Source organism: Gopherus evgoodei, chromosome 1 (assembly GCF_007399415.2).
Source record: "Gopherus evgoodei ecotype Sinaloan lineage chromosome 1, rGopEvg1_v1.p, whole genome shotgun sequence".
Lineage (NCBI taxonomy): Eukaryota > Metazoa > Chordata > Testudines > Testudinidae > Gopherus > Gopherus evgoodei.
In genome coordinates, this window is record NC_044322.1 from 291,430,602 (window position 1) to 291,455,430 (window position 24,829).

At 37.9% G+C, this 24,829-nt stretch overlaps 1 protein-coding gene across 9 annotated transcripts in view; it reads left to right on the forward strand.

Moving 5' to 3' along the window:
- PPFIA2 (PTPRF interacting protein alpha 2) overlaps window positions 1-24,829 on the forward strand; it is a 666,887-nt gene that overhangs the window by 556,306 nt on the left and 85,752 nt on the right. For all 9 annotated transcript variants that reach the window (XM_030548621.1, XM_030548623.1, XM_030548626.1 and 6 more), the window contains 6 exons: window positions 2,209-2,344; window positions 2,992-3,212; window positions 14,675-14,912; window positions 18,508-18,537; window positions 19,847-19,977; window positions 24,047-24,201. In XM_030548621.1, the coding sequence (XP_030404481.1) occupies window positions 2,209-2,344; window positions 2,992-3,212; window positions 14,675-14,912; window positions 18,508-18,537; window positions 19,847-19,977; window positions 24,047-24,201 (911 nt within the window). The remainder of the gene's footprint in view (window positions 1-2,208; window positions 2,345-2,991; window positions 3,213-14,674; window positions 14,913-18,507; window positions 18,538-19,846; window positions 19,978-24,046; window positions 24,202-24,829) is intronic.

Genomic DNA, 24,829 nt, shown 5'->3' on the forward strand with positions numbered 1-24,829 from the left:
GCAGTTAATGGTCCTATGTCACTGAACAGCCATCAGGTGGTTGCATTTTAACAATACCAGTTGCTCTCACTTTCTGACTAATGTGGTGGTGCTAAAATTTAGGCTAATGCCTCATTCTTCTAGGCAACAATTTATTTTAGTTCAAAATAAGTGATCCTGTAGTGAAAGTGAACATCTGTTGAAATCTATTTATAGAATACATATCTGGAATGGGGAAGTGGGGATTACATTAATATTCTAATAGTATTACAGATTTTACAGATATTATAGATTATTGGAATGGGTTACCTAGGGAGGTGGCGGAATCTTCATTCTTAGAGGTTTTAAGGCCTGGCTTGACAAAGCCCTGGCTGGGATGGGGTTGTGGTTGGTCCTGCTTTGAGCAGGGGGTTGGACTAGATGACCTCCTGAAGTCTCTTCCAACCTTGATATTCTATGATTTTAGTATAAATGTGATTTGATTTTCTGAATGATTGCCTTCATTTTGGAAATCAGTCATACCTTTACTTAGACAGTTTTCATCTCTAAAGATTAAAGCCATTAATTTCTTGGGCAACATTCTTCCACTAAGCAGAAGGAAATATTTTTAGGGATAAAAATCCTGTTTTGTTTCTTGAAAACTGATTATTAACCTTGCTGTGAACCTTTTAAGGAAGATGATCACAAGCTTTTTTTTTCCAGTTTGAAAGGAATTAAAATTTAAATATGGAGGTATCTTTTTCATGTTCATTCTAGATAGAGTAACTTTCTTGACTACTACAGAAATGCAAGTAGTCAGATAACATTCTCATTTCACTGTTGTTATTTATAACATGTATATTATTTTTTAAAAAAATCCTTCTGTGTAGGAGTAACGACTTACTTTTCTTAACCATTCTCTTTTCTCCATTCAGCTTAGTACAATGAAAGATGACAGATGCAATAGTATATTTGCCACATGCTAAAACAAACACAAAGATGATCTACCCTTTCCCCCTAACTGCTTTCTGTCTGTGTGTCAGTCTTCAGACTGCCAGTTCCAGAGAGCACAGACCATTCCTTCCTGTCCGCCTGGAAGGCTACTAGCACATCTTTAGGAGATACCATAAACAAACAAATAAGTAGTAATAATGTGTTGTACTTCGATACTGATGAAATATCATCACTACAATATTTGTACCTTTACTTTCCATTTCTCTAATGTTATCATGCCAAATGCATCCTTTTACTAAGGCCAAAATGTGGCCAAATCTTCATGACTGTTCAAGAATGCTCAGAGGGTGCATGGAGATTTCACTCCCCTTATTTCCCACCACGAGCAGCAACTGTGACAGATCTGGGAGGTACAAGCACTGCCCTAGGTTAGTTCTGTCATGGGTACTAACCTCCTGAAAAGAGTCAAGGAAGGGGAACATAGTCTGTTTCCTACAGTCCCCACCAACCAGCAAAACTGATGTGGGGCAGGAAGGGAATGCCGCATTGCATCAATGAGTGGCAGTGTTTCCACTCTAGCATTCACACACCCCTAGGAAAACTAGGAAGAATTCTGACTGGCAGCCACAATTCTTCCATTGTTGTCCTGAAGCTTAGGCCATCCTCATCCCCAGCCTTGCAATGCAGCCAATGGTTTAAAAGCCAGAGTCATGCCCCAAACACACTTGTGGAAGCCAAGATTCTTAGGCTGTATCAGTTGTATTAGTTTAATCTATTAACATAGTACCAGATATGTAGCATTCCAATCAAACCATAAACCTTTATATCATTGAGAAGTTGACTAACATTATCATAATGTAGAGCATGTCTTAATAAGCAGATTGATTCATCTTTCTTTTCATTCATGATAACATAACATTATCATGGCAACAATTGCTTGCACAGAAAAGTAATACTACAGAAGTGTTTAGGGTGGGGTTTGCAAAAATGCTTAATGTTAACCCGACTCTGCTGATTGACTTCATTGGAGCTCTGCCAATTTGCACTAGCTGCAGATCTGGCCTGTTGTGGTTTGTTATTTAATCCTTTAATATAAAAAGGGTCAAGATTTATTTCCTTTATTACCCCACAATATGTTTAGAAAATGTTCACTGAATTGTGTCCCCAATATAGTTTCTCTTGCAAGGCTTAATGAATTAATGTCAATAAAGGTCTGAGACCCTAGAATGAAAGGCACTGTATTATCATTACTGTTATTTGAATTTACCTATTATCTCTGCCTCAATCCTTTTTCAGATCTCACCTTGACACGTCAACAGAACTGAGGTATTCTGTGGGTTCCTTGGTTGATAGTCAATCCGACTACAGGTCAACTAAAGTGATAAGGCGACCCAGAAGAGGTCGTATGGGGGTCCGGAGAGATGAACCAAAGGTTAACCATTGAATTGTTTTCACTTGTGAAACACTGCAAGCTTTTTTGCATGCATTATTTCAATGTATTCCTAAACAATGACAGCATTAAACACTGGCATAAATAATGCACTGCAAAAGTGCTTTAACTAACTAGTTTGCTGACAGCTTATAGGATATTTTCTTTTTATTGCATATGGTATGAATAGTTCATGTTAACAATTGAAATCTCGATACTGGGATATGACAGTATATCTCAGTGTTTGTAGAAGATGGGGTTACAAATTGTGTCATTTTCTCAGCAAACAATAGGATTTTTCCATGCAAATCTACAAGTACGTCCACTACTGTATAGCAGCCAACACTAATAGCGCAGAGGGAGATATTCAAGTGCAATGGGAGTTGGAAACCTAACTGGACGACACCCTTTGAAAATCTCTTCCTTCGTTAATGCTGAACTGAAGTAGAAACCATATGAAAGAACTTTACAGCATCTTTATTCCTATCAAATAAATCTATCATTAATGTTGTTACAAATAAGAAAGGGATTAATAATCACGGAGCCAGTATTTTAAAATGTTAATGCTTCATCTTTTCCATTTTCCAGCAAGCTAATTTTGAAATAGTTTCTTAGACTACACAATATGCATTTTGTAAATTTTTGCTTAGGTGAAATCTCTTGGGGATCATGAGTGGAACAGAACTCAGCAGATTGGAGTCTTGAGCAGCCACCCATTTGAAAGTGACACCGAAATGTCTGATATTGATGACGACGATAGAGAAACTATTTTTAGCTCCATGGATCTTCTGTCACCAAGTGGGCATTCAGATGCCCAGACTCTGGCCATGATGCTTCAGGAGCAACTAGATGCAATCAACAAAGAAATAAGGTACCTAACATCAACCAACTGCAATGTGTTTTCTGGTCATAGCTCAATCTTCCTCATTTTGCTCAGGATCAGCTTCCATAGACTGCAATGGGAGCCCTACTCATGCATTCCAGGGCAGTAACTGTGGAATGTATGTGTTTATGTACAAGAATATATACTGTAGTGGAAGTAATGATAGCAATTTCCTTTCTTAAACATGGAGCTTGCGAAGAACATGCCAGGGGAAGAGAAATAGCTCTTTAGAAGAAGCTATTTTAGGGCACACTAACAAAGGGAAGCTTTCTGATAGACCTTTATTCATAGGCCTTTTTTTCAAGATTTGTATGTGCCCATTCTACCATTAATGAACATTACCATTAATGAAGATTTGAATTCAGTGATATGCATGGTTCTTGCTGGTAGTCACACCTGTAATACACCTCATATGAATCTGGGTTACTAAGAATGATATGAAAGCAGAAAGGAATTCAGTATGAGGTTCATATCCCAGCCCGAGTTATAAGGCTCAAAGACAAGGAAAAAAAACCTCAATGTATTAAACTGCACTTATTTCATCTGCAATTATTGAGAGGCAGTAAACATTGAACCCAAGGATGCACTTTTCGCAGCAGAACCACAGTTTACCTGTTTTGTCAAAAAAGGTAGATTTAAAAAGATTGCATGATAAATTGATCATGTTTTCTTTAGAACATCCATTTATTACCTCCCAGTTCTGAGGAAATAGATGAAAGAGATATCATTAATGCATCAATGTCCAGGTCGTACCAGTAGGTTACCGTACTATTTAGTAATCAGGTAGAGAATAGTTTGAAGTAAACCCTTTACCTTGTGCTAGTTTTTCCTCAAGTCTTTCTCTTTATGTAAGGTAACCTTGAAAGAATAGTGCCCAGTGTAATATATACTCTTGAGCATGTTTTAAAATGACTTTAAAAACTTTTCCATTCTAGGGTGGGTTGAGGCCACTTATTTTTCACTGTAATTGAGTATTTGGGACTCCCAACATGTCTCCATTTGATTCATATAGAATTATGCTTCAATTTTCTAAAATCTGTTTCACAGCATTTCTGTCAAGATAAAAGGCCAATGGAAAATTTTGCTATTGTAAGGTTTAAATCTTGCTAAAATAGCATATTCCCAATATACAGAAACAAAGGAATTTTATTCATGTTTTCTTTTATTACAAGGAAATCAGGAAACCTCACAATAGGTTATAGGTTTTTACTTATCTTTACTTTTTACAATATTAAAGTGTTGACCTTTTAAGAAGCAATTATCTGATATAATGGGGGGTTGGAGAAAAGAACATATCTGTAGGTAATGTAGATAGATAGGATTTATGTCATGCTGAATAAGATCATTGATCCATCTAGTCTTGCATCTTGCCTCTAGCAATAACTGGGACCTGATGCTTTAGAGGAAAGCAAAAAAGAAAGAGAAAACATAACACACTGAGTTATTTTTGTAGTATTGTAGATTGACTGAGAGAAGAAAATTCTTTATTCCCCTCCCCACACACACATACATTATTTGTCGATGCCCTAAAGCATGAGTGATTCTCATCAAAAAATTGGTTTGTAAAGATACACTTATAACTAATGGTCAGATTAGTTACTTTCATATTCTCTTTTGTAAATTTCAGGGAGTTATTCAGTCAGGAGAGTCCACCAAGAAATGATCACCCTCTTAAGAACATAAGAATGGCCGTTCTGGGTCAGACCAAGGGTCCATCTAGCTCAGTATCCTGTCTTCTGACAGTGACCATTGCCAGGTGCCCCAAAAGAAATGAATAGAACAGGTAATCCTCAAATGATCCATCCCCTGTCGTTCATTCCCAACTTCTGACAGAGACTAGGGACACCATTCTTGCCCATCCTGTCTAATAGCCATTAATGGACCTATCCTCCATTAATTTATCTAGTTCTTTGTGAACCCTGTTATGGTTCTTGACCTTCGCAACATCCTCTGGCAAGGATTTGGTTGTGTTGACTGGGTTGATTGTGCATTGTGTGAAGAAATACTTCCTTTTATTTGTTTTAAACCTGCTGCCTATTAATTTCATTTGGTGACCCCTAGTTCTTGTGTTATGAGAAGTAGTAAACAACACTTCCACATCTACTTTCTCTATACCAGTTATGATTTTATAGACCTAAATCATATCTCCTCTTAAAAGTCTCTTTTCCAAGCTGAAAAGTCCCAGTTTTATTAATCTCTCCTCATACAGAAGTCATTCCATACCCCTAATCATTTTTGTTGCCCTTTTCTGAACCATTTCCAATCCAATATATCTTTTTTGAGATAGGATGAGCACATCTGCAAACAGTATACAAGATGTGGGTGTACCATTTATTTATATAGAGGCAGCTTGATATTTTCTGTCCTATTATCTATCCCTTTCTTAATTATTCCCAGCATTCTGTTCACTTTTTTGACTGCCACTGCACATTGAGTGGATGTTTTCAGAGAACTATCCACAATGACTCCAAGATCTCTTTCTTGAATGGTAACAGCTACTTTAAACCCCATCGTGTTATATGTATAGTTGGGATTATGCTTTCCAGTGTGCATTACTTTGCATTTATCAACAGTAAATTTCATCTGCCATTTTTTTGCCCAGTCACCCAGTTTTTAGAGATCCTATTGTGGCTCTTCGCAGTCTGCCTGGGTCTTAACTATCTTTAGTAATTTTGTATAATCTGCAAATTTTGCCACCTGTTTACCCTTTTTTCCAGATCATTTATGAATATGTTGAATAGGACTGGTCCCAGAACAGACCCCTGGGGGACACCACTATTTACCTTTCTCCACTCTGAAAGCTGACCATTTATTCCTACCCTTTGTTTCCCATCTTTTAACCAGTTACCAATCCATAGACCACCTTCCCTCTTATCCTGTGGGAGATTACTTTGCATAAGAGCCTTTGGAGAGGGACCTTGTCAAAGGCTTTCTGAAAAATCTAAGTACACTATATCCACTGGATCCCCTTGGTCCACAGGGTTGTTGACCCCCTCAAAGAATTCTAATAGATTAATGAGGCATGATTTCCCTTTACTAAAACCATGTTGACTCTTCCTCAACAAATTATGTTCATCTATATGTCTGACAATATTGTTCTTTATTATAGTTTCAACCAGTTTGCCCAGTACTGAAGTCAGGCTTACAGGCCTGTAATTGCCAGGATCACCTCTGGAGCCCTTTTTAAAAATTGGCTTCACATTAGCTATCCTCTAATCATCTGGTCAGAAGCTGATTTAAATGATAGGTTACAGACTACACAATTAGTAGTTCTGCAATTTCACATTTGAGTTCCTTCAGAACTCTTGGGTGAATACCATTTGGTCCTGGTGACTTATTACTATTTAGTTTATCAATTTGTTCCAAAACCTTCTCTAATGACACCTCAATCTGGGACGGTTCCTCAGATTTGTTACCTAAAAAGAATGGCTCAGATTTGGGAATCTCCCTCACATCCTCAGCTGTGAAGACCGATGCAAAGAATTCATTTAGTTTTTCCACAATGGCCTTATCGTCCTTGAGTGCTCCTTTAGCACCTCGATCATCCAGTGGCCCCACTGGTTGTTTAGCAGGCTTCCTGCTCCTGATATACTTAAAAAAATTGCTATTACTTTTTGAGTCTTTGGCAAACTGTTCCTCAAATTCTTTGTCGGCCATTAATTATATTTTTACATTTCATTTGTCAGTATTTATGCTCTTTTCTATTTTCCTCACTAGGATTTAACTTCCACTTTTTAAAGGATGCCTTTTTTTCCTCTCACTGTTTCTTTTACTTTGTTGTTTAGCCACAGTGTCTCTTTTTTGGTTCTCTTACTGTGATTTTTAATTTGGGGTTTATATTTACGTTTAGCCTCTATTATGGTGTCTTTAAAAAGTTTCCAGGCAGCTTGCCAAGATTTCACTTTTGGTGCTGTACCCTTTAATTTCTGTTTAATCTCCTTACTTTTGTGTAATTCCCCTTTCTGAAATTAAATGCTACAGTGTTGGGCCACTGTGGTGTTTTTCCTGCCACAAGGATATTAAATTTAATTATATTATGGTCACTATTACCAAGTGCTCCAGCTATATTCACCTCTTGGACCAGATCCTGTGCTCCACTTGGAACTAAATCAAGAATTGCTTCTCCTCTGATGGGTTCCAGGACCAGCTGCTCCAAGAAGCAGTCATTTAAAGTGTCAAGAAACTTTATCTCTGCTTCTGTCCTGAGGTGGCATGTACCCAGTCAATATGGGGATAATTGAAATCCCCCATTATTATTATTGAGTTTTTTCTTTTAATAGCCTCTCTACTCTGCCTGAGGATTTCATAGTCACTATCACTATCCTATTCAGGTGATCAGTAATATATCCCTACTGCTATACTCTTTGATAAGATGTTTTTCATTCATGCAATATGTCTTATGTAAGAGGGTGATCATCTGTTTTATCCAAACTGATCTAAAATTTAGATTTATTAATAACATGGAAAAGATTATTTTAATTCCCAGAATATGACCTACATTAGATCTTTCATCAGATATCAGTTCAGAAAATACTATAGATCTTTTATGGCAATTTTTAAATGGATTTCAGGCAAGAAGATTGATGTCAGTAGGGGATCTTTTAGCTTCTTTTATGCTTTAGGTATTATGGCTCCTTTCATTATAACGTCTCTATTTTCACATTTCACTCTAAATCCTCAGCCCTCCATCTTTTATATTCACATATTACTGCAATTCACAACTGGATATTTTTACTCCGTGAATATATAATTATGGGGCATAGTAAAGTAAATGGAAGCAGTATGTAGTTTATAAACTATGATTAAAGAACACAGTGGGAGCAACCTAGGGCAGTATTTGGGCCCTGTGCATGAACATCAAATTGGTTAACAGTAAAAGTGTTATTTTGCCACAAGAATGAGTAAATCCTGCATCCCATTTTCCAGTGAAACAAAATGCAACAACCTTCATAGACAAATATTTCTTTCTCATTAGTTTGTGAGGATAAAACAGAAAATTTGGTTTGAGTGTTTTCTCTTGTTCTAGCAGAAAGATCCGTAAATTTCCTATTATATGGTGGAAGTTAAGGATAAAGGTAGTTTCTCATAATAAATTCAATTTTTCAAGAATCACTGGCCTATCTTTCTAATAAAGAAACAAACCCTCCTAAAATTTCATAAACCACATCTTATCCCAGGGTAGGTGGTTTTTTTTCCTGACTAATGTGGAAAAAAAATAGAAACAGGAGTTTTACAATTCTGGTGATTAAAAAGGTTCTTTGTCAGATTTTTTTGGAAAATACTTTTCAGACTTATTTTTACTTGACTTACAAACTGCATTTGTTTTGTTTCATTGGCCTCGTTTGAGGGGAAGTGCCCCCTTAGTTTTGGTTTTCTGGAGAGAGAGGGCAAATGAAGGAATTACAAGGACATATCAAATACAGATCCAGTATGTGGGCATACTTGTGCCCCACTAAGGTAGGCAGCAGAGGGATTAAATAGGGGCTGATTAGAGCAAGGAGGTAAAGGAAAGGCAATGGGGAGGGGACTCTCTCTTTTCCTCTCTTCCCAGCCTGAGGAGGAAATAGGCATAGGAAGCTCCCAGGCTCAGACAAGGAACACTGGAACAGAGAAACTGACAATCTTGCTAACACAGCTAAACTCAGAGTTGTGAGTTCAATGCTTGAGAGGGCCATTTAGAGATCTGGAGCAAAAATCTGTCTGGGGGTTGGTCCTGCTCTGAGCAAGGGGTTGGACTAGATGACCTCCTGAGGTCCCTTCCAGCCCAGGTATTCTATGTTTCTATAAATGGATGTTTGGCTTTTCCTTCATCTGAGGCCAGCCATCCCTTTGTCTGTCTCTTTTTCTTTTTTTGACAAGGCTGTGGTAAGCCCTCTCTCTGGTGGGCCAGAGTGAGGAACACTGTCCAGAGGAGTTTATGCCTTAAAATGGCAGGACACAGTATTTTGTTTCTTGGTTGTCTTGTGTTATACTACAACATTACTGTTGGATGATGGGGGACTTAACATGTTTGCTGATAGACACAATAATTAATGTAGTCAAAAAGACAAATTGGCAAAGTTACATAAGCCTAAATAGAGTGGACTGAGTTCTCCAATGTGCCCAACCTGAGCTCAAATGCAATGCAGAAGAGGGATGAGAGTAGCTGATCTTAGTTTCCTGGCCACATTGTAAATTTTAAAATATGGTGGGAGGGGAAGCTTTAACTTAAACTGTTGGCAGAAGATTTTTCACCAACAGAGCATCATGCTCTGCCATGTTTCTTCCTCTCCTCCCCTCTGCAGACATAGCCCCCTCCCTTCTCCTGACTCAGGCTCTGCATCCCCTACCAACCTCATGCACTCCCCTTGCCCCCGGCAGACAGGAGACTCCAGCCCAATGTAACCAACACATTTCATAACACCAGTGGGGATTTGTTTACATCGACTTACCACAATGAGACAAATTAGATCTACTTACCACAGTGAAACCTGATGACGTTCAATGAGAACAAGTGCAGAGTCCTGCACTTAGGATGGAAGAATCCCATTCACTGTTACAGACTAGGGACTGAATGGCTAGGCAGCAGTTCTGCAGAAAAGGACCAAGGGGTTACAGTGGACAAGAAGCTGGATATGAGTCGATAGTGTGCCCTTGTTGCCAAGAAGGCTAATGGCATTTTGAGCTGTATAAGTAGGGTCATTGCCAGCAGATTGAGGGATGTGATCATTCCCGTCTATATGACATTGGTGAGGCCTCCTCTGGAGTAGTGTGTCCAGTCTTGGGTTCCACCCTACAAGAAGGATGTAGAACAATTGGAATGAGTCCAGCGGAGGGCAATAAAAATGATTAGGGGGTTAGAGCACATGACTTATGAGGAGAGGCTGAGGGAACTGGGATTGTTTAGTCTGCAGAAGAGAATGAGGGGGGATTTGATAGCTGCTTTCAACTACCTGAAAGGGGGTTCCAAAGAGGATGGATCTAGACTGTTCTCAGTGGTAGCTGATGATGGAACAAGGAGTAATGGTCTCAAGTTGCAGTGGGGGAGGTTTAGCTTGGATATTAGGACAAACTTTTTCACTCGGAGAGTGGTGAAGCACTGGAATGGGTTACCTAGGGAGGTGTTGGAATCTCCTTAGAGGTTTTTAAGGTCAGGCTTGAGAAAGCCCTGGCTGGGATAATTTAGTTGGGAAATGGTCCTGCTTTGAGCAGGGGGTTGGACTAGATGACCTCCTGAGGTCCCTTCCAACCCTGATATTCTATGATTCTGTGAATTGATAGAACTTTAATATAATTTAATGTAACATGGAACTATGTTCCTTTTGAAGTCTATTCTACAGGTGTAGGAAACAACATGAAAAACAAGTATGTAGAGCCAACAGCAAAGCTTCCTCACAAATGAACACAGAGAGGGCAAAGTTTAGGTTGGGTGGAAGTGTAAATTGAGGTAGAGTTATGATGAGTGATGAAAGATTGTGTGATAGCAGGAAATTGTGATTGCAGAGATCCCTTAACTGTTCATTTGCAGCTTTTTTTTGTAATTCTTTTTTTTTCCATAAAAGTTATAGATTTTTAAGACATATAACATAGTTTTGAGTGTCTACACTTTTTATTCCCCCGTGTCTGGTTTGATGATAAAAGAGAGAGAGCAAATTTTTGTCTGAAATTCTCAGGTTTTCTCTTAGTGGCAAATTCATATTCCATATGTAAGATAAAATAGTACAACAGACATTCAACAATGTGTGCTTCCTTTTCTGTTAGCTCCTTTTTGTGATCTCTACTGATACAGTATCCCTGAAGTCTGACATGATTTTACATTTTATCCAAAAATACAGTGTGTCTCCAAATTCCATGGAATATTCTGAGTTGTATCTGGAGACCATACACTCAGAACACGTGAAGTGGAACTGCATTAGATGTGTTTTACACAATAAAACAAAATGAGTAGGGTACATTTTAGGGCTGTCAATTAATTGCAGTTAACTCAAAAAGTTAATTGCAATTTTAAAAATTAATCATGATTAATCATACTATTAAACAATAAAATTCCAGTTGAAATTTATTAAATAATTTTGGATGTTTTTTCTACATTTTCAAATGTATTGATTTCTGTTACAACACAGAATACAAAGCATACAGTGCTCACTTTATATTATTATTTTGGATTACAAATATTTTCACTGTAAAAATGATAACCAAAAGAAAGAGTATTTTTCAGTTCACCTCACACAAGTACTGAAATGCAATCTCTTTATCATGAAGGTGTAACTTTCAAATATAGATTTTTTTTTGTTACATAACTGCAATCAAAAAGAAAACAATGTAAAACTTTAGAGCCTAAAACTCCACTCATTCGTACTTCTTGTTCAGCCAATCGCTAAGACAAAGAAATTTATTTACATTTACAGGAAATAATGCTGACTGCTTTTTATTTACAATGTCACCTGACAGTGAGAACAGGCATTTGCATGACACTTTTGTAGCTGGCATTGCAAGGTATTTACATGCCAGATATGCTAAACATTCGTATGCCCCTTCATGCTTCGGCCACCGTTCCAGAGGACATGCTTCCATGCTGATGACGCTCTTTAAAAAAATAATGTGTTAATTAAATTTGTAACTGAACTTCTTGGGAGAGAATTGTTTGTCTCCTGTTCTGTTTTACCCACATTCTGCCATATATTTAATGTTATAGCAGTCTCAGATGATGACCCAGCACATGTTCATGTTAAGAACACTTTCACACCAGTTTTGACAAAACACAAAGAAGGTACCAAAGTGAGATTTCTAAAGATTGATACAACACTTGACACAAGGTTTAAGAATCTGAAGTACTGTCCAAAATCTGAGAGGGATGAGGTGTGGAGCATGCTTTCAGACGTTTTAAAAGAGTGACTCACCAATGCAGAAACTACAGAATCCAAACCATCGAAAAAGAAAATCAACCATCTGCTAGCAACAGCTGACTCAGATGATGAAAATGAACATGCATCCTTCCGCTCTGCTTTGGATCATTATAGAGCAGAACCCGTCATCAGCATGGACACATGTCCCCCGAAATGGTGGTTGAAGCATGAAGGGACATATGAATCTTTAGCACATCTGGCATGTAAATTTCTTGCAATGCCAGCTGAAACAGTGCCATACAAACGCCTGTTCTCACTTTCAGGTGACACTGTCAACAAAAAGCTGGCAGCATTATTTCCTGCAAATGTAAACAAACTTGTTTGAGTGATTGGCTGAAGTAAGACTGAGTGGACTTGTAGTCTCAGTAATCAAAAATAAATATAAATGAGCACTTTACACTTTGTATTCTTTGTTGTAATTGAAATCAATATATTTGGAAATGTAGAAAACATCCAAAATGTTTAAATAAATGGTATTTTATTATTGTTTAACATCATGATTAAGCGAGATTAATTGTGATTAATTTTTTAATCACTTGACAACCCTAGTGTATATATATATATTTTAAATATCAAATAGAGTATTTCCTTTCAGAAGATTCTTATAATAGCTTTTGCATTTTGGAGATAGCTGATTGCATTATAGATCATCAAAAATACTGTTTCCCATTTCCAAATAAGGCATGTTCCACTGAAGCATTATTACTAACATGCACAAGAGAAGGGAAAACCACACTGTAGATATCTGTGAGGCAGCTTGTTTGTCTCTATTTCAAAACTTAAGGAGCGTCTGTCTTCTCTGATCCCATCTTTTTATCTTGCACAATTCTTTCATCTGCTCTTTCTGCCTCTAGATATACTAATAGCTCCTCCTTTATGAAAATGTGTGATTGTTTTGACGATATGTGACTGAGAGGGCAGATGAGGATGAAGAAAGGACAAACTACTCATAAATGAGTGCACTTTTGTACATTATGTAGTGAAATTCATTCAGAAACAGATGGCCCCTGTATTGAGTCATCCCTTTTTTTATACTCTGTCCAGAGAAAACCTAATGTCTCTGGGGCAATTACTGTCCCCTGCTCTGGCTGCTTTGTGACTTTCTGGTGTCACAAAGCAACTGTACAGCTGACAGATCTATTTCGCTGAGGATTCCTCTGCCTAGAGGAAACCTTGGGTGCACAGAGTCACTATGCCCACTGCAAGCGTCTTGTCTGGGGTATCTCTTGTCTGACAAAATAGCCCCTTGGGTCCTAGTCAGTTGGCCCTCAACCTCAGAGTTGCTCTAACTTACCCTGGGGACCAGATTGAGGGATCTGTTGGGAGTTCATGTGGGTGCAGCCTACATGCTAGCACATTTATTTATTAGACCAGGGCCTACACTACAGGAATTTGGATTTTGTTTGGAGCATCTGCCCTGCTAATACTGAGGAAATCATTTCAGTGGGAAGGAGATGGAATTAAACACTAGCAAGTAACCAGACCACGCTCAGGAAATGAGGAAAGAAGCTTTTCTGAGAATGTTAGGTGAAACACAATGTTGAATGCTAAGTTGTGTCTCCCATTTATTCTTTGTCATGTTTCTCTGTTGGTAAGAATTATCTGCCTTCCTGCCTTACAGTTCTTATTGCTCTTACTCCCTGACAGCAGGCAAAGATATCCTCAAGAGCCATGCTGAAGGTCTTTGGGATCCCTTTGAGTGGAAACCAGTGGAAATTGCTGGAGTTCCTGCATACTGCAGATTGATGTCTATATGGAATAGCACAGTAATAGGAGTGATGAGCTCTCTTGTTCTTTTTACTCAACATAGTTAAAGAAGCACTAGACATATACTGCTACTGACACAGATCATCCAATGTGTGTTGCCTTTGGCAGCCCACACCACTTGAAAAGCCAAAGGATATCCTTAGCAGAGTGGAATCCAGACTTAGCACTAAAAGTTAATTATAATGCTATAAATTAGTCATACTGGTTTTAGAATATCACTGGGAAAATGCTACCAACTTTAGACAGTAAAAACAGTATAAATAACATAACATAAATGCTAAAATATAGAGCTTAAATACATAAAACAAGTTAGTGTTAGATGCAGTGAGAGTAACTTCATACATCGTCTTGTTTGATTTCCTGTTAGATCAGCACTTAGAATATGGGTCCAATAGGTTTTCAGGTGCGGATTCTAATGCTTGCAAATAGTAGAGTTTATCAAGTCTGCTAGCACATTTTTGAACCTTCAAAGTGTATGCAGAAGTATGTGTGCCTGTATTTTAGAAGCTCACTAATGGTGCTTTAGTAGATGACCTTTTGAAATTTTACCCAAACTGTTTTTGTAGTTAAATTGTTGTATATTAGCAGCCTTAACTATGAATACAGTTAATACAGTTTTGTTCCTCTAACGTTTATCAAACTCTTACGGGTTTACTCACATCTACGCACATAAAACTTCTGCAAAGGCAAGTTCATACTCAGCTATTCAAAGAAGTGAAGTTGCTGTTAGAGCCTGAAACGTCCCTTATGTAGCTGACACTGACCAGAATATTATCATATGCTTTCTCACTCCCTAAGGTTAATTCAAGAAGAAAAAGAATCAACAGAACTGCGTGCTGAAGAAATTGAGAACAGAGTAGCTAGTGTCAGTCTAGAAGGCTTGAATCTGGCTAGAGTTCACCCAGGTACATCTATCACTGGATCAGTGACAGCTTCATCGCTTGCAAGCTCTTCTCCTCCTAGTGGGCACTCAACCCCTAAACTCACCCCACGCAGTCCAGCCAGAGAAATGGATCGCATGGGAGTCATGACACTGGTAAGGAAATGTATGATGGCAATTTTGAGCATGATATTTATTAAAATAAACTGATCAAATTGTTTTTGCTGTTTGCCTAGTCCTTACCAAGCCTTGTCTACTCCCTTGTAGAATTTGTTTTGTCCATATTTTGTTGTCTCTGCATATGCACCATAGCAAACTATGCCAATGCATAGGAAAGATAGGGAATATGGTAAAAGACCTGGTGGTTTAACCAGGATCTTCAGTGACCTGTAACTCAAAAAAGGGTCATACTAAAAAGAGGAAAGTAGATCAAATTACAAAGGATAAATATAAAATAACCCACAAGAACAATATTATAAAAGCTAAAGCACAAAACAAGATTAAACTACCTAGGAAAATAAAGGGTAACAAGAATTTTTTTTACAAATACATTGGCAGCAAGAAGAAGACCAAGAACATTACTTAATGAGAAGAGAGAGACAATAACAGAAAACATCATAGTGGCCTAAGCGTTAAATGCCTTTTTTGTTTCATCTTTCATCAAAAAGGTTAGCAGTGATCACAACTAACATAGTGAACGTCAGTGTAAATGGGGTAGGATCTGAGGCTAAAATAGGGAAAGAACAAGTTAAGAATTACCTGGACAGGGAAGATGTCTTCAAATCAGCAGGTCCTGATGAACTACATCCTTAAAGAATTGGTTGAAGAAATCTCTAAGCCATTAGTGATTATCTTTGAGAACTTGTGGAGGACAGCACAGATCCCAGACGGCTGGAAAAGGGGAAATGTAGTACTTATATAAAAAGGGGGAATAAGGACAACCCAGGGAGTTACAGACCAGTCAGCTTAACTTCAATACCCAAAAAGATAATGGAGCAAATAATCAATCATTTGTAATACCCAGAAGATAATAAGATGATAAGTAACAGTCAGTATGGATTTGCAAGAACAAATCATTATCAAACCAACCTAATATCCTCCTCTGATATGGTAACAAGCTTATGGATAGAAGGGAAGCAGGAAATGTGATATATATCAATGTTAGTAAGGCTTTTGATACTATCTCATATGACCGTCTCATAAACAAACTAGCCAAGACAAACCTCCTGTAAGGTGGGTGCTCAACTGGTTGGGAAACTACTCAAAGATTAGTCATCAATGGTTCACAGTCAAGCTGGAAGAGCATATTGAGTGGGGTCCTAAGGCATCTGTCCTGGGTCTGGTTCTGTGCAGTATCTTCATAAAAGATTTCAATAATGGCATAGAGAGAACACTTATAAAGTTTGCAGATGATACTAAGTTGGGAGAAGTTGCAAGTGCTTTGGAGGACAGGATTGGATTTTAAAATAATCTTGACAAACTGGAGAAATGGTCTGAAATACATAGGATGAAACTCAGTAAGGACAAATGCAAAGTACTTAGGAAGGAATAATCAAATACAAACTTGAAAATGGCTGCCTAGGAAGGAATACTGCGAAAAAGAATCTGGGCACTTATATTGGAACACAAACTGAATATGAGTCAACAATGTAATACTGTTGCAAAAAAGCAAACATCATTCTGGTATTAGCAAAAGTGTTGTAAGCAAGACTTAAAAAGTAATTCTTCCACTCTACTCACTGATTAGGACTCAACTGGAGTACTGTGTCCAGTTCTGGGCCGTACACTTCAGGAAAGATGTGGACAGATTGGAGAAAGTCCAGAGAGGAGCAACAGAAATGATTAAAGGTCTAGAAAACATGACCTATGAGGAAAGATTGAAAAAATTGGGTTTGTTTAGTCTGGAAAAGAGAAGACTGATGGGGACATAAGTCTTCAAGTACATGAAAGATCGGTATAACGAGAAGAGTGATAAATTGTTCTCCTTATCCATTGAGGACAGGACAAGAAGTAATGGGCTTAAATTGCAGCAAGGGAGATTTAGGTTAGATGCTAGGAAAAACTACTTAACTGTAAGGGTAGTTAAGCACTGGAACAAATGACCTAAGAAGGTTGTGGAATCTCCATCATTGAAGGTTTTTAAGAACAGGTTAGACAAATGCTTCTCAGGGATGGTCTAGATAATACTTTGTCCTGCCTCAGTGCCGGGGACTGGACTAGATGACCTACTGACCTCCCTTCCATTCCTTTGTTTCTATGATTCTACATATGGGTTGTAAGGTTTTTGGAGGAAAGACTAAGTTGTGTTCGGTTTTTATTGTCTCTGTACAATGCCTAGCAGAGTGGGGCCCTTTTCTCTGATTAGGGCCATTGAGTACCAGTGTAATAGAAATAATAATAATAATTAGTAAAAAGTATCAGAACCAATTTGCATAAGATTTTTATTATAAGCAATGATGTCTCAAATAATCCATTTAATAAAACATAGCTTGAGGCAGAGTTGAAGGCTGTTAATCCTAGGTCAGATTTAAATGTCAAGCAAAAGCCTTACAAGGCCATTATTGATATTAAAGCCTTTTAAAACTTATTTTTAAAAGTGTTGAACTGATATTGAACATTTCAAAAAAAATTCTGAAACTAAACTAAATGAGTGGGGAAAGTGCTCTGAAAAAGGTTGTCCAAAAGATTCACATTTCGGTTCTAATGAAAACTGCAAATGAAAGTCCAGCAGATGAAGGAGTAGAGGCATTTTCCCCACTACAAGACTTAGCCAGATAATTATGGAATCCATTGGGAGTCTTTAGCAAATAATACACTGAGCATTTTACAATGCTACTGCCCCCCGTTCTCAATATGTAATTATTTCAGAAGGTATGGTTTGCCTGTTCCTGCTGCCTGGGTATGGGTAGGACAGACTGACAACTTTTTGGGTGGAAGGGTTAAGTTGGGAGATCTTCTTGGAGGTTTAGATTCTATAGTACACAAACTTCCAAATAAACCTATAGGAGTTGGTTAGATGCCAATAACTGCAGCCAGATTTCACAGGACAGATCTATGTAAACTTGCATAAAACAAACTCTGCAGGATTTGTTGAGCTCTAGCTGTATATCACAGAGTGACACATTTACCTGAAGTAGAAGTGTTAAGCAGTTGAACAATGTATGTTCTCGTAGACTTCCATGGTGAGATAATGCCTGTGGTAAAGATGATTGGTGTTTTTGATGAGTTATTGAAAATGTCAGATACATAAAAATATTAATTTAGATTTACCATAAGAGGAGAGAAATTTCCCTCTTTCATGTACTGCAGTTTGATGTTTTGGTCTCATATCTGTTTTTCAGTGAAATGTTTAAAAAGTTTTAAACAAGAGAGAATTGCAAGAAAGCATTATCCTTTTATTATTGTTGATTCTTTTGGGAGGATTTATGGAAGATATGGGGAGGAAAGGAACTAAAAATGAAAATTTTATATCATGTCTGAAAACTTTATTTCCAGGCATATGAAAATGAAGGGGCCATGTGGGAGTGGCTAATTATTTGCAGGAAAGCAGGGCTTTGTGGTGGGTTCTCTAAATTACTGCACTCAAAAGATATTTTTAAGTTATGTCAAAGGCATCTGGAGAATATGAATGGGTATTCTTGTCACTATTTCTGTGTCAGAATAGATATATATGTGAAGTTTGAGTGTTTCTTTGGTCAAATAAGGTTTACTAATAATTCTTTTTTGTTGTTGCTTTTTTCATCAACCGAAGCCAAGTGATCTAAGGAAACATCGACGAAAGGTATGACGCTCAATATTTTAATGGTACAATAGCTGTATTAAACATACTTTTTTAATTTCTTCATGCCTTTTACTATAAAACTTTTATGTCATTTTTGTCTAAACAATTGGAAAAATGTATTTTCATTTGAAAATGCTTGTGAGTGAAAATCAACAATTAATTCAGTGTTAGGAGTTAAGTCTCTCAGGTGACTTTATCTGATAATTCATGCTTTAGTGCAACCGTAAAGAAACACTCCATCATAAACCAAGCTTAGTTACATTCTGAGTACTTTCACAGAACATTTTGTTCACTCTTTTTATTGATGGAGCAGCCATAATCTTTAAGGTTGAGTTTTATCTGTGCTGGTACAATATGCAATTATGTATATAACTGGGATAGAATGTCATAATTCTATTGGTATGAGAGAGATTAGCAAAGCCATCAAAAACTGTGACAAAATTCCATTTCTTTGATGCTTATGATCTAGAAATTTGATCCCTTCATAAACAAGCTGTGAAAACAATCGACTTGATCCTGTACAGTCTTAACTCATGAGTATTAGGAATTAGGGCTTGCAGCAGAGCTAGTCTCCAGGCAGCCTCACCAGTACAGCTGGCCTGTCTGATTAGCCGTGCTGCCTGATTGGCTGCAGAGGTCAGCAGGCTGGATTTTACACCAGCAGCAGCTCACTGTCTTCACAATGCTCATGCCCACCACTGTGACTAGTCTTGTGTTACTTTGTGCTTGCTGCTCCTGCCTTGCACTCAGTCCTTGCCTTGAACGCTTCCTCATCTGATACCCAGCTCACTCTAGTTCCTGTCCTATGGCTTAACCCTTGGCGCTGGTATCCAGTTACTGCCTTCCAGTTTGACCTTTGGCTTTGACTCCTGACTATGGCTCTGACCCTAGCCACTAGGCCTGATGCCTGCTCCAACCACTAGACTAGACCACGCTTGTTCTAGTCAGACAAGAATGAGATACTTTGAATACATGAGTAGTCCCATTTTGTTCAGTTGGTCTGCTTGTGCATAAAGTTATTTGTATGCTAAGGTCTTCGCAAGATCAAGCCTATTCTGCATAATAGGAACAGTCTGCTTTTCTAAGTATGATTTCTTTCCTTTATAATATACATTTTAAGTTGGCACAGTTAGAACATTTGATCTGTTTCCTAATACTTTCATGTGGTTTTTATATAATCCTAACATTTGCTCATTTGCTCGGATAATTTAAATCGATTCCAAACCTGATCATTTGACAAATACTTGCTGAAATTTCCAGAAGTCTTGAAGAGCCGATGCATACTCTCACTGATATATTTGATTGGTAGATTGCAGTGGTAGAAGAAGATGGACGTGAAGATAAAGCCACAATAAAATGTGAAACCTCTCCTCCTCCAACACCCAGAGCCATCAGGATGACTCATACCCTTCCTTCTTCATACCACAGTGATGCCAGAAGGTAAGAAGTTCATAACATGAGTCAGAAATTCACAACTTGACCACGTTATATCCTTTTAAAAGTATATGATTCTTCTGATTTCCCAGTACACCTTGACTTTTTTTGAGATTGTATGTCCTGCAAGTCAAAAATTGTTATTTTCTTTGTCTTTTCTACAATCCCAAGCACTACACTGCTGCTAAAAAACAAATAATAATAGTGTCTGTTTCTCTCTTATGTCATGTCTTTGGTCTAACTTTAAGTTATAACTACTTTAGAACAGGAACCTTAATATTCACCTGAAAGAGTGCTGTTAAATGATGATAATCCTCATGGATGGGAAGATAAGGGGAATTCAGGGCAAGAAGTGCCTCTGCATAAACAAATCCTGGATTTTGCAGGAGGCCAAGAGACAACATTGATGTGGATTAGGGGATAGGTAAACTGAGAATCCACAGAAGAGGGACGAGTAGATTCATTAAGGCCAGGTATACGCACTAGAAACATTTACCTGTGTAGTAATATCAGCTGGGGTCTGATTTTTAATGATGTTTCTGTGCTTGGCAAAAGCCCTAATGTAGATATAGTTATCCCAGCATAAACGTTTTGCCAAAATAGCTTATTTAGCTTGGGGAAGCAGTATAAGCCATACCAGCTAAAGCACTTTTTTGCTTGTATAAATTGTGTCCATACTGCGATTTGGAACCATATAACCATATCGGCAAACTTTTTCTGGTGTAAACCTGGCCTAAGAAAGAGAAAATATTTCAGGATTGGAAATATTTGCTGTAAATTAATTTTCCCTAGGCTCACCCATTTGAAAAAAATAATGAAAATGAATTTTGAAATAATCATTTCTAGTGATAGCTATGCAGCATTGCTCCTTAACATGAAAGATATAAGTATGTGACCAGCATGTCTTGCGCTGGTTGTACAGTGTTATACAAGAAAAAAATACATATTCAAAGAGGTGAAATAAAATCACTGAAAGAGAGGGAAACAGTTGTGAAAAGAGAAGGAATAAGGGAACACAAAAAGAATTGCAGAATATCATTCTAAAAAATGGAAAGGAGCAACTAGGTAAACATAGAAAGCAGGTACAAAGTTTTAAGTATTCAAGAATATAGATGAAAAGAAAAAGACACGAGAAAAACTGGGAGAGAGAAGATTTTTAAAGGGGTATTTTATTCATAATAATTTGTTAATTTCATTAGTTGATTAAACAAGACCCCATTTTACATTCATTAACAAAGTGATATTGCACATGTTGGAGATTGTTTTCATGTATTGTCACCATGAGGGATCAGAGAAACTGCCATCCGGCATAGCAGGGATTAAAGAAAACCTTTGGGTTCAGCTAGCCCCACACTGCTATACTGGCAGCCAATCCCAGGCCTGGGGGGTGGGGGAAGGAAGAAGGGCGCCTGGCCCAGTAAGGGTCTGACTGGTGAGGAGGCAGGAGCACTCTGCCTGCATGCCTGAAAGGACGGATCAGCAACCTGCCAGCCAGTGCAGCCACTTGAGACAAGTAAGGGCTCCCCTGCCAAGGGAAGGCTGCAGATAAGCCCCAGCACCTGAGGCAACTGACTAGGCAAGCCCCCAATAAACTGGACTAGCGGGGTCATGCCCAAACTGAAGAGACTTGTAGAAAGTAGCCCGGGAAAGCAGGTCTTGACTCCCTGCCAGGAGGGAGACCTATCCCGCCTGTTTGGGGTGATCTACATAGGGCCCTGGGCTGGGATCTGATAGAGAGGGAGGGCTGGGGTCCCCCTACATCCCCTCTGGCCTTACAGACTGAAAGGCCAGTGATCTAGCCACTAGGCAGCCTGGCCATGGAAGACCCAATTACAGTTACACAATGCCTGCTCAAGATGGTGAGAGATGTGGCTCAGCATGAATGATAGAAATTACACATGAAGGGAGATGGAAGTTTTGCCATTGACTTCAGTAGGACCAGAATTTCACCCAGAAAAATAAAATTAAATAATAAAATCAATTTTCCTACTGTTATACCAATTATATTAGACCAGTAAAAACCAGCAGGATCTTATTAAAGGGGACAAGACAAAGATGCCACATTTATTATGATAACAATTTGATTTATGACTAATAACTAATATCTTAATTCTTATACACACACATTATACCTAATACCTATTCACACACACACACACACATTCACACACACACACCCATCAGATGTTCTGCAGCTGCTGCATAGTTACCAGTCCTGAAGATAGCGTAAGTTCATAGCTTGATTTTGTAGCTTGGGTTCGTAGCTTGTGGCGGCTAACTGGCCAGGAAAGCCAGGCACAAGGACAAGCTGGATCTCTGTTGGGCAGGCACTGAGGTCCTTCCATGTTGGCAGCAGAATGTTACCCAGAGTCTCTCATCTCACCCTTCTTTTTTTATAGGCTTTTAATTTGGATTCAAAGTCTATAGGTCTTGCTGTGTCACACTGCCTCTGGGTTTAGACTGATCACCCATCAATTGCAGGCGTGACTTTCAGCCTTGAACCTGGCTTTGATCTTCCTTCTGTTGTTCTGTTGTCCTTTTCTTTTTAGGGTGGATGCTTCTTACTTTGTTTAGGGCTGTTGTCTAGGTCTTCAGCCGTTGGTATTTGAACTTTATCTCATCAGGACAGGCTGGGGTTGAAGGTTGATTCCGTCATTCATACATACCTCATTCACACATCTAAATTAAACTAATAAGATTACAGCAGGGTTTGCAGAAATGAAGGTTGGAGGAAGCTTTTACAAAATGGAGTGAGTGTTTTAAAATGGGGTTTGAATTACAATATGGAACAGAAGTTACAGTGTAGGCAAGTGTAGTGAATGGTGAACAGAAGTTACATTAATAAAGTGAACAATTAAAAACAGTTTCATTTATCAGTTCTACACTACCAGTGCAAGATTGTTGTTTCCTACCATACATTCACTAATGTTTGTCCAGTGTAACTTCAAATGTACCAAATTTTGAGGATTCCAACAGTGGTCTCAGGAGATTTTATAATTTTTTCCTGATACACAACATACATTTTTCCATTCTTAATTTTATCTGTATCAAAGTTAATTATAAAATCACCTTGTGCCACTCTAACTACTTCTTCCCCTTGGTATTTGTATCCTTGAAATGTACATGGTTGTATCCTCCTGACAGTTGTGTTCTACTTATAAGCTGATCATTGTTATTGATACAAACCTTAATTAATATAGTGGATTATTCAAGGAGGACAGATAACCAACTCTTTTACTCACATGGTTGTATCTTGGCCAATTGGAATACGATTAGTCATTGAAGAGTGTAATAAATATACAATATAAAGTACACACCATTAAAATGCAAATAGTTGTCAACTGTTATTACTCTGTGAAATCCAAAGCTGGGCACAGGAAATAACTTCGTTATTTGAGATAACACTGAATGGCAATTACTGTAAGTATGGACTCCCAGTAGCAAATGCTGAATGTATCCATATAGAATATATAGTAATCTGTTTTGCAAAACATTCCTTTTTAAAGTTAAATCCATGAAGTAGCCTGTAATGTCAATATGTCTGCTTTAGAGTTTTACCAATGCCCAAAATCTGAATTGCTTTGATGTAAATATGTAGTTAATAATGTATGCTGTATTTGGTTATTGAGTGAAACAAACAGAAATTATCTGATTGAAATTTAGTTCTGTAATTGTCTAATTACACAATGTAAATGAGATAAAAACTTTGTCATTGATATATTTTTCTTTACAAATAATACTTCAGATTTCAGTTGGGAAACCGTATATGTTCATACATTTTCCCAGCATCATTTTTGGCAAAACAAATTTGAAAGACTCTTTACGTTTTATTTCCTCTTTGCCATTTTTCATGGGATTGCTTCTGCTTGATTGAGACAAGAGCATTAGACATTGTACTATTCTATATGTTGCTAAGCTGTACAGGAAAGAAAACATCAATAATTTGATTAATTGTTCTAATTATGAAGAGGTTCTTATTAGATTCTAGATAATGTGTTTGCACAGCTGCTCAGGAGAAAATGAAACCTAGCCAGGAGAATAATATGTTACCTATCTCTTCTTTTCAATTTTACAGTAGTTTGCCAGCTTCACTGGAGCCAGAAAGTATTGGTCTTGGCAGTGCCAGTAGCAGCCAGGACTCCCTACACAAAGCTCCCAAAAAGAAAGGAATCAAGTCTTCAATAGGACGTTTGTTCGGTAAAAAAGAGAAGGCTCGACTTGGACAGCTCAGTAAGGAATTAGTTGTACTCGGCCTAGGTCATTGTTCCACTGTCATTTTTGTGTTTGTTTTTGCTTTTTTCTTGTTTTCTAAATGGCGTATTCCTCGTTTGCACTGGCAGAACCTTTCCATTAAATTTCATTATAGTAATGAGCATATTTGTCAGGAATTTGGTATAATCATGATCTAAATGAAAGGAAATCCGTTAAGCTAACAAGCTTCATTGTTTCCTGAGAGTTAGCCTCTTCAATGGAACTACTCACATGCTTAAAATTAAGCACTCCTTAAATACTTTGTTGTATTAGAGCAAAATTGCTGACAACATACCCTTAACTAATGAAAATAGAAGGGTAATAGTTTCTGTTCCCACAGTAATGAGCTTATCTTAATAATGCAATCTGGGAGTTTCTCAAAACTCAATATAACAACCCTTCAGTTTTCCAGTCTCTCACTGGGTAGCAGTTCCTGGCTGTTTTAGTCATAGCTTGGCTGTCCTCTTGCTATTGGTCACATTTCCCACTAAAACTGCCCTTTCTCTTTCTATAGTTCATGCATTTTTCCTCAGCTGTGATCCTCATTTAATTCATTTAATGGCACTAAATCTGCCTCTAAGTCTGTCTGGCTTCTATTATGCTTCCT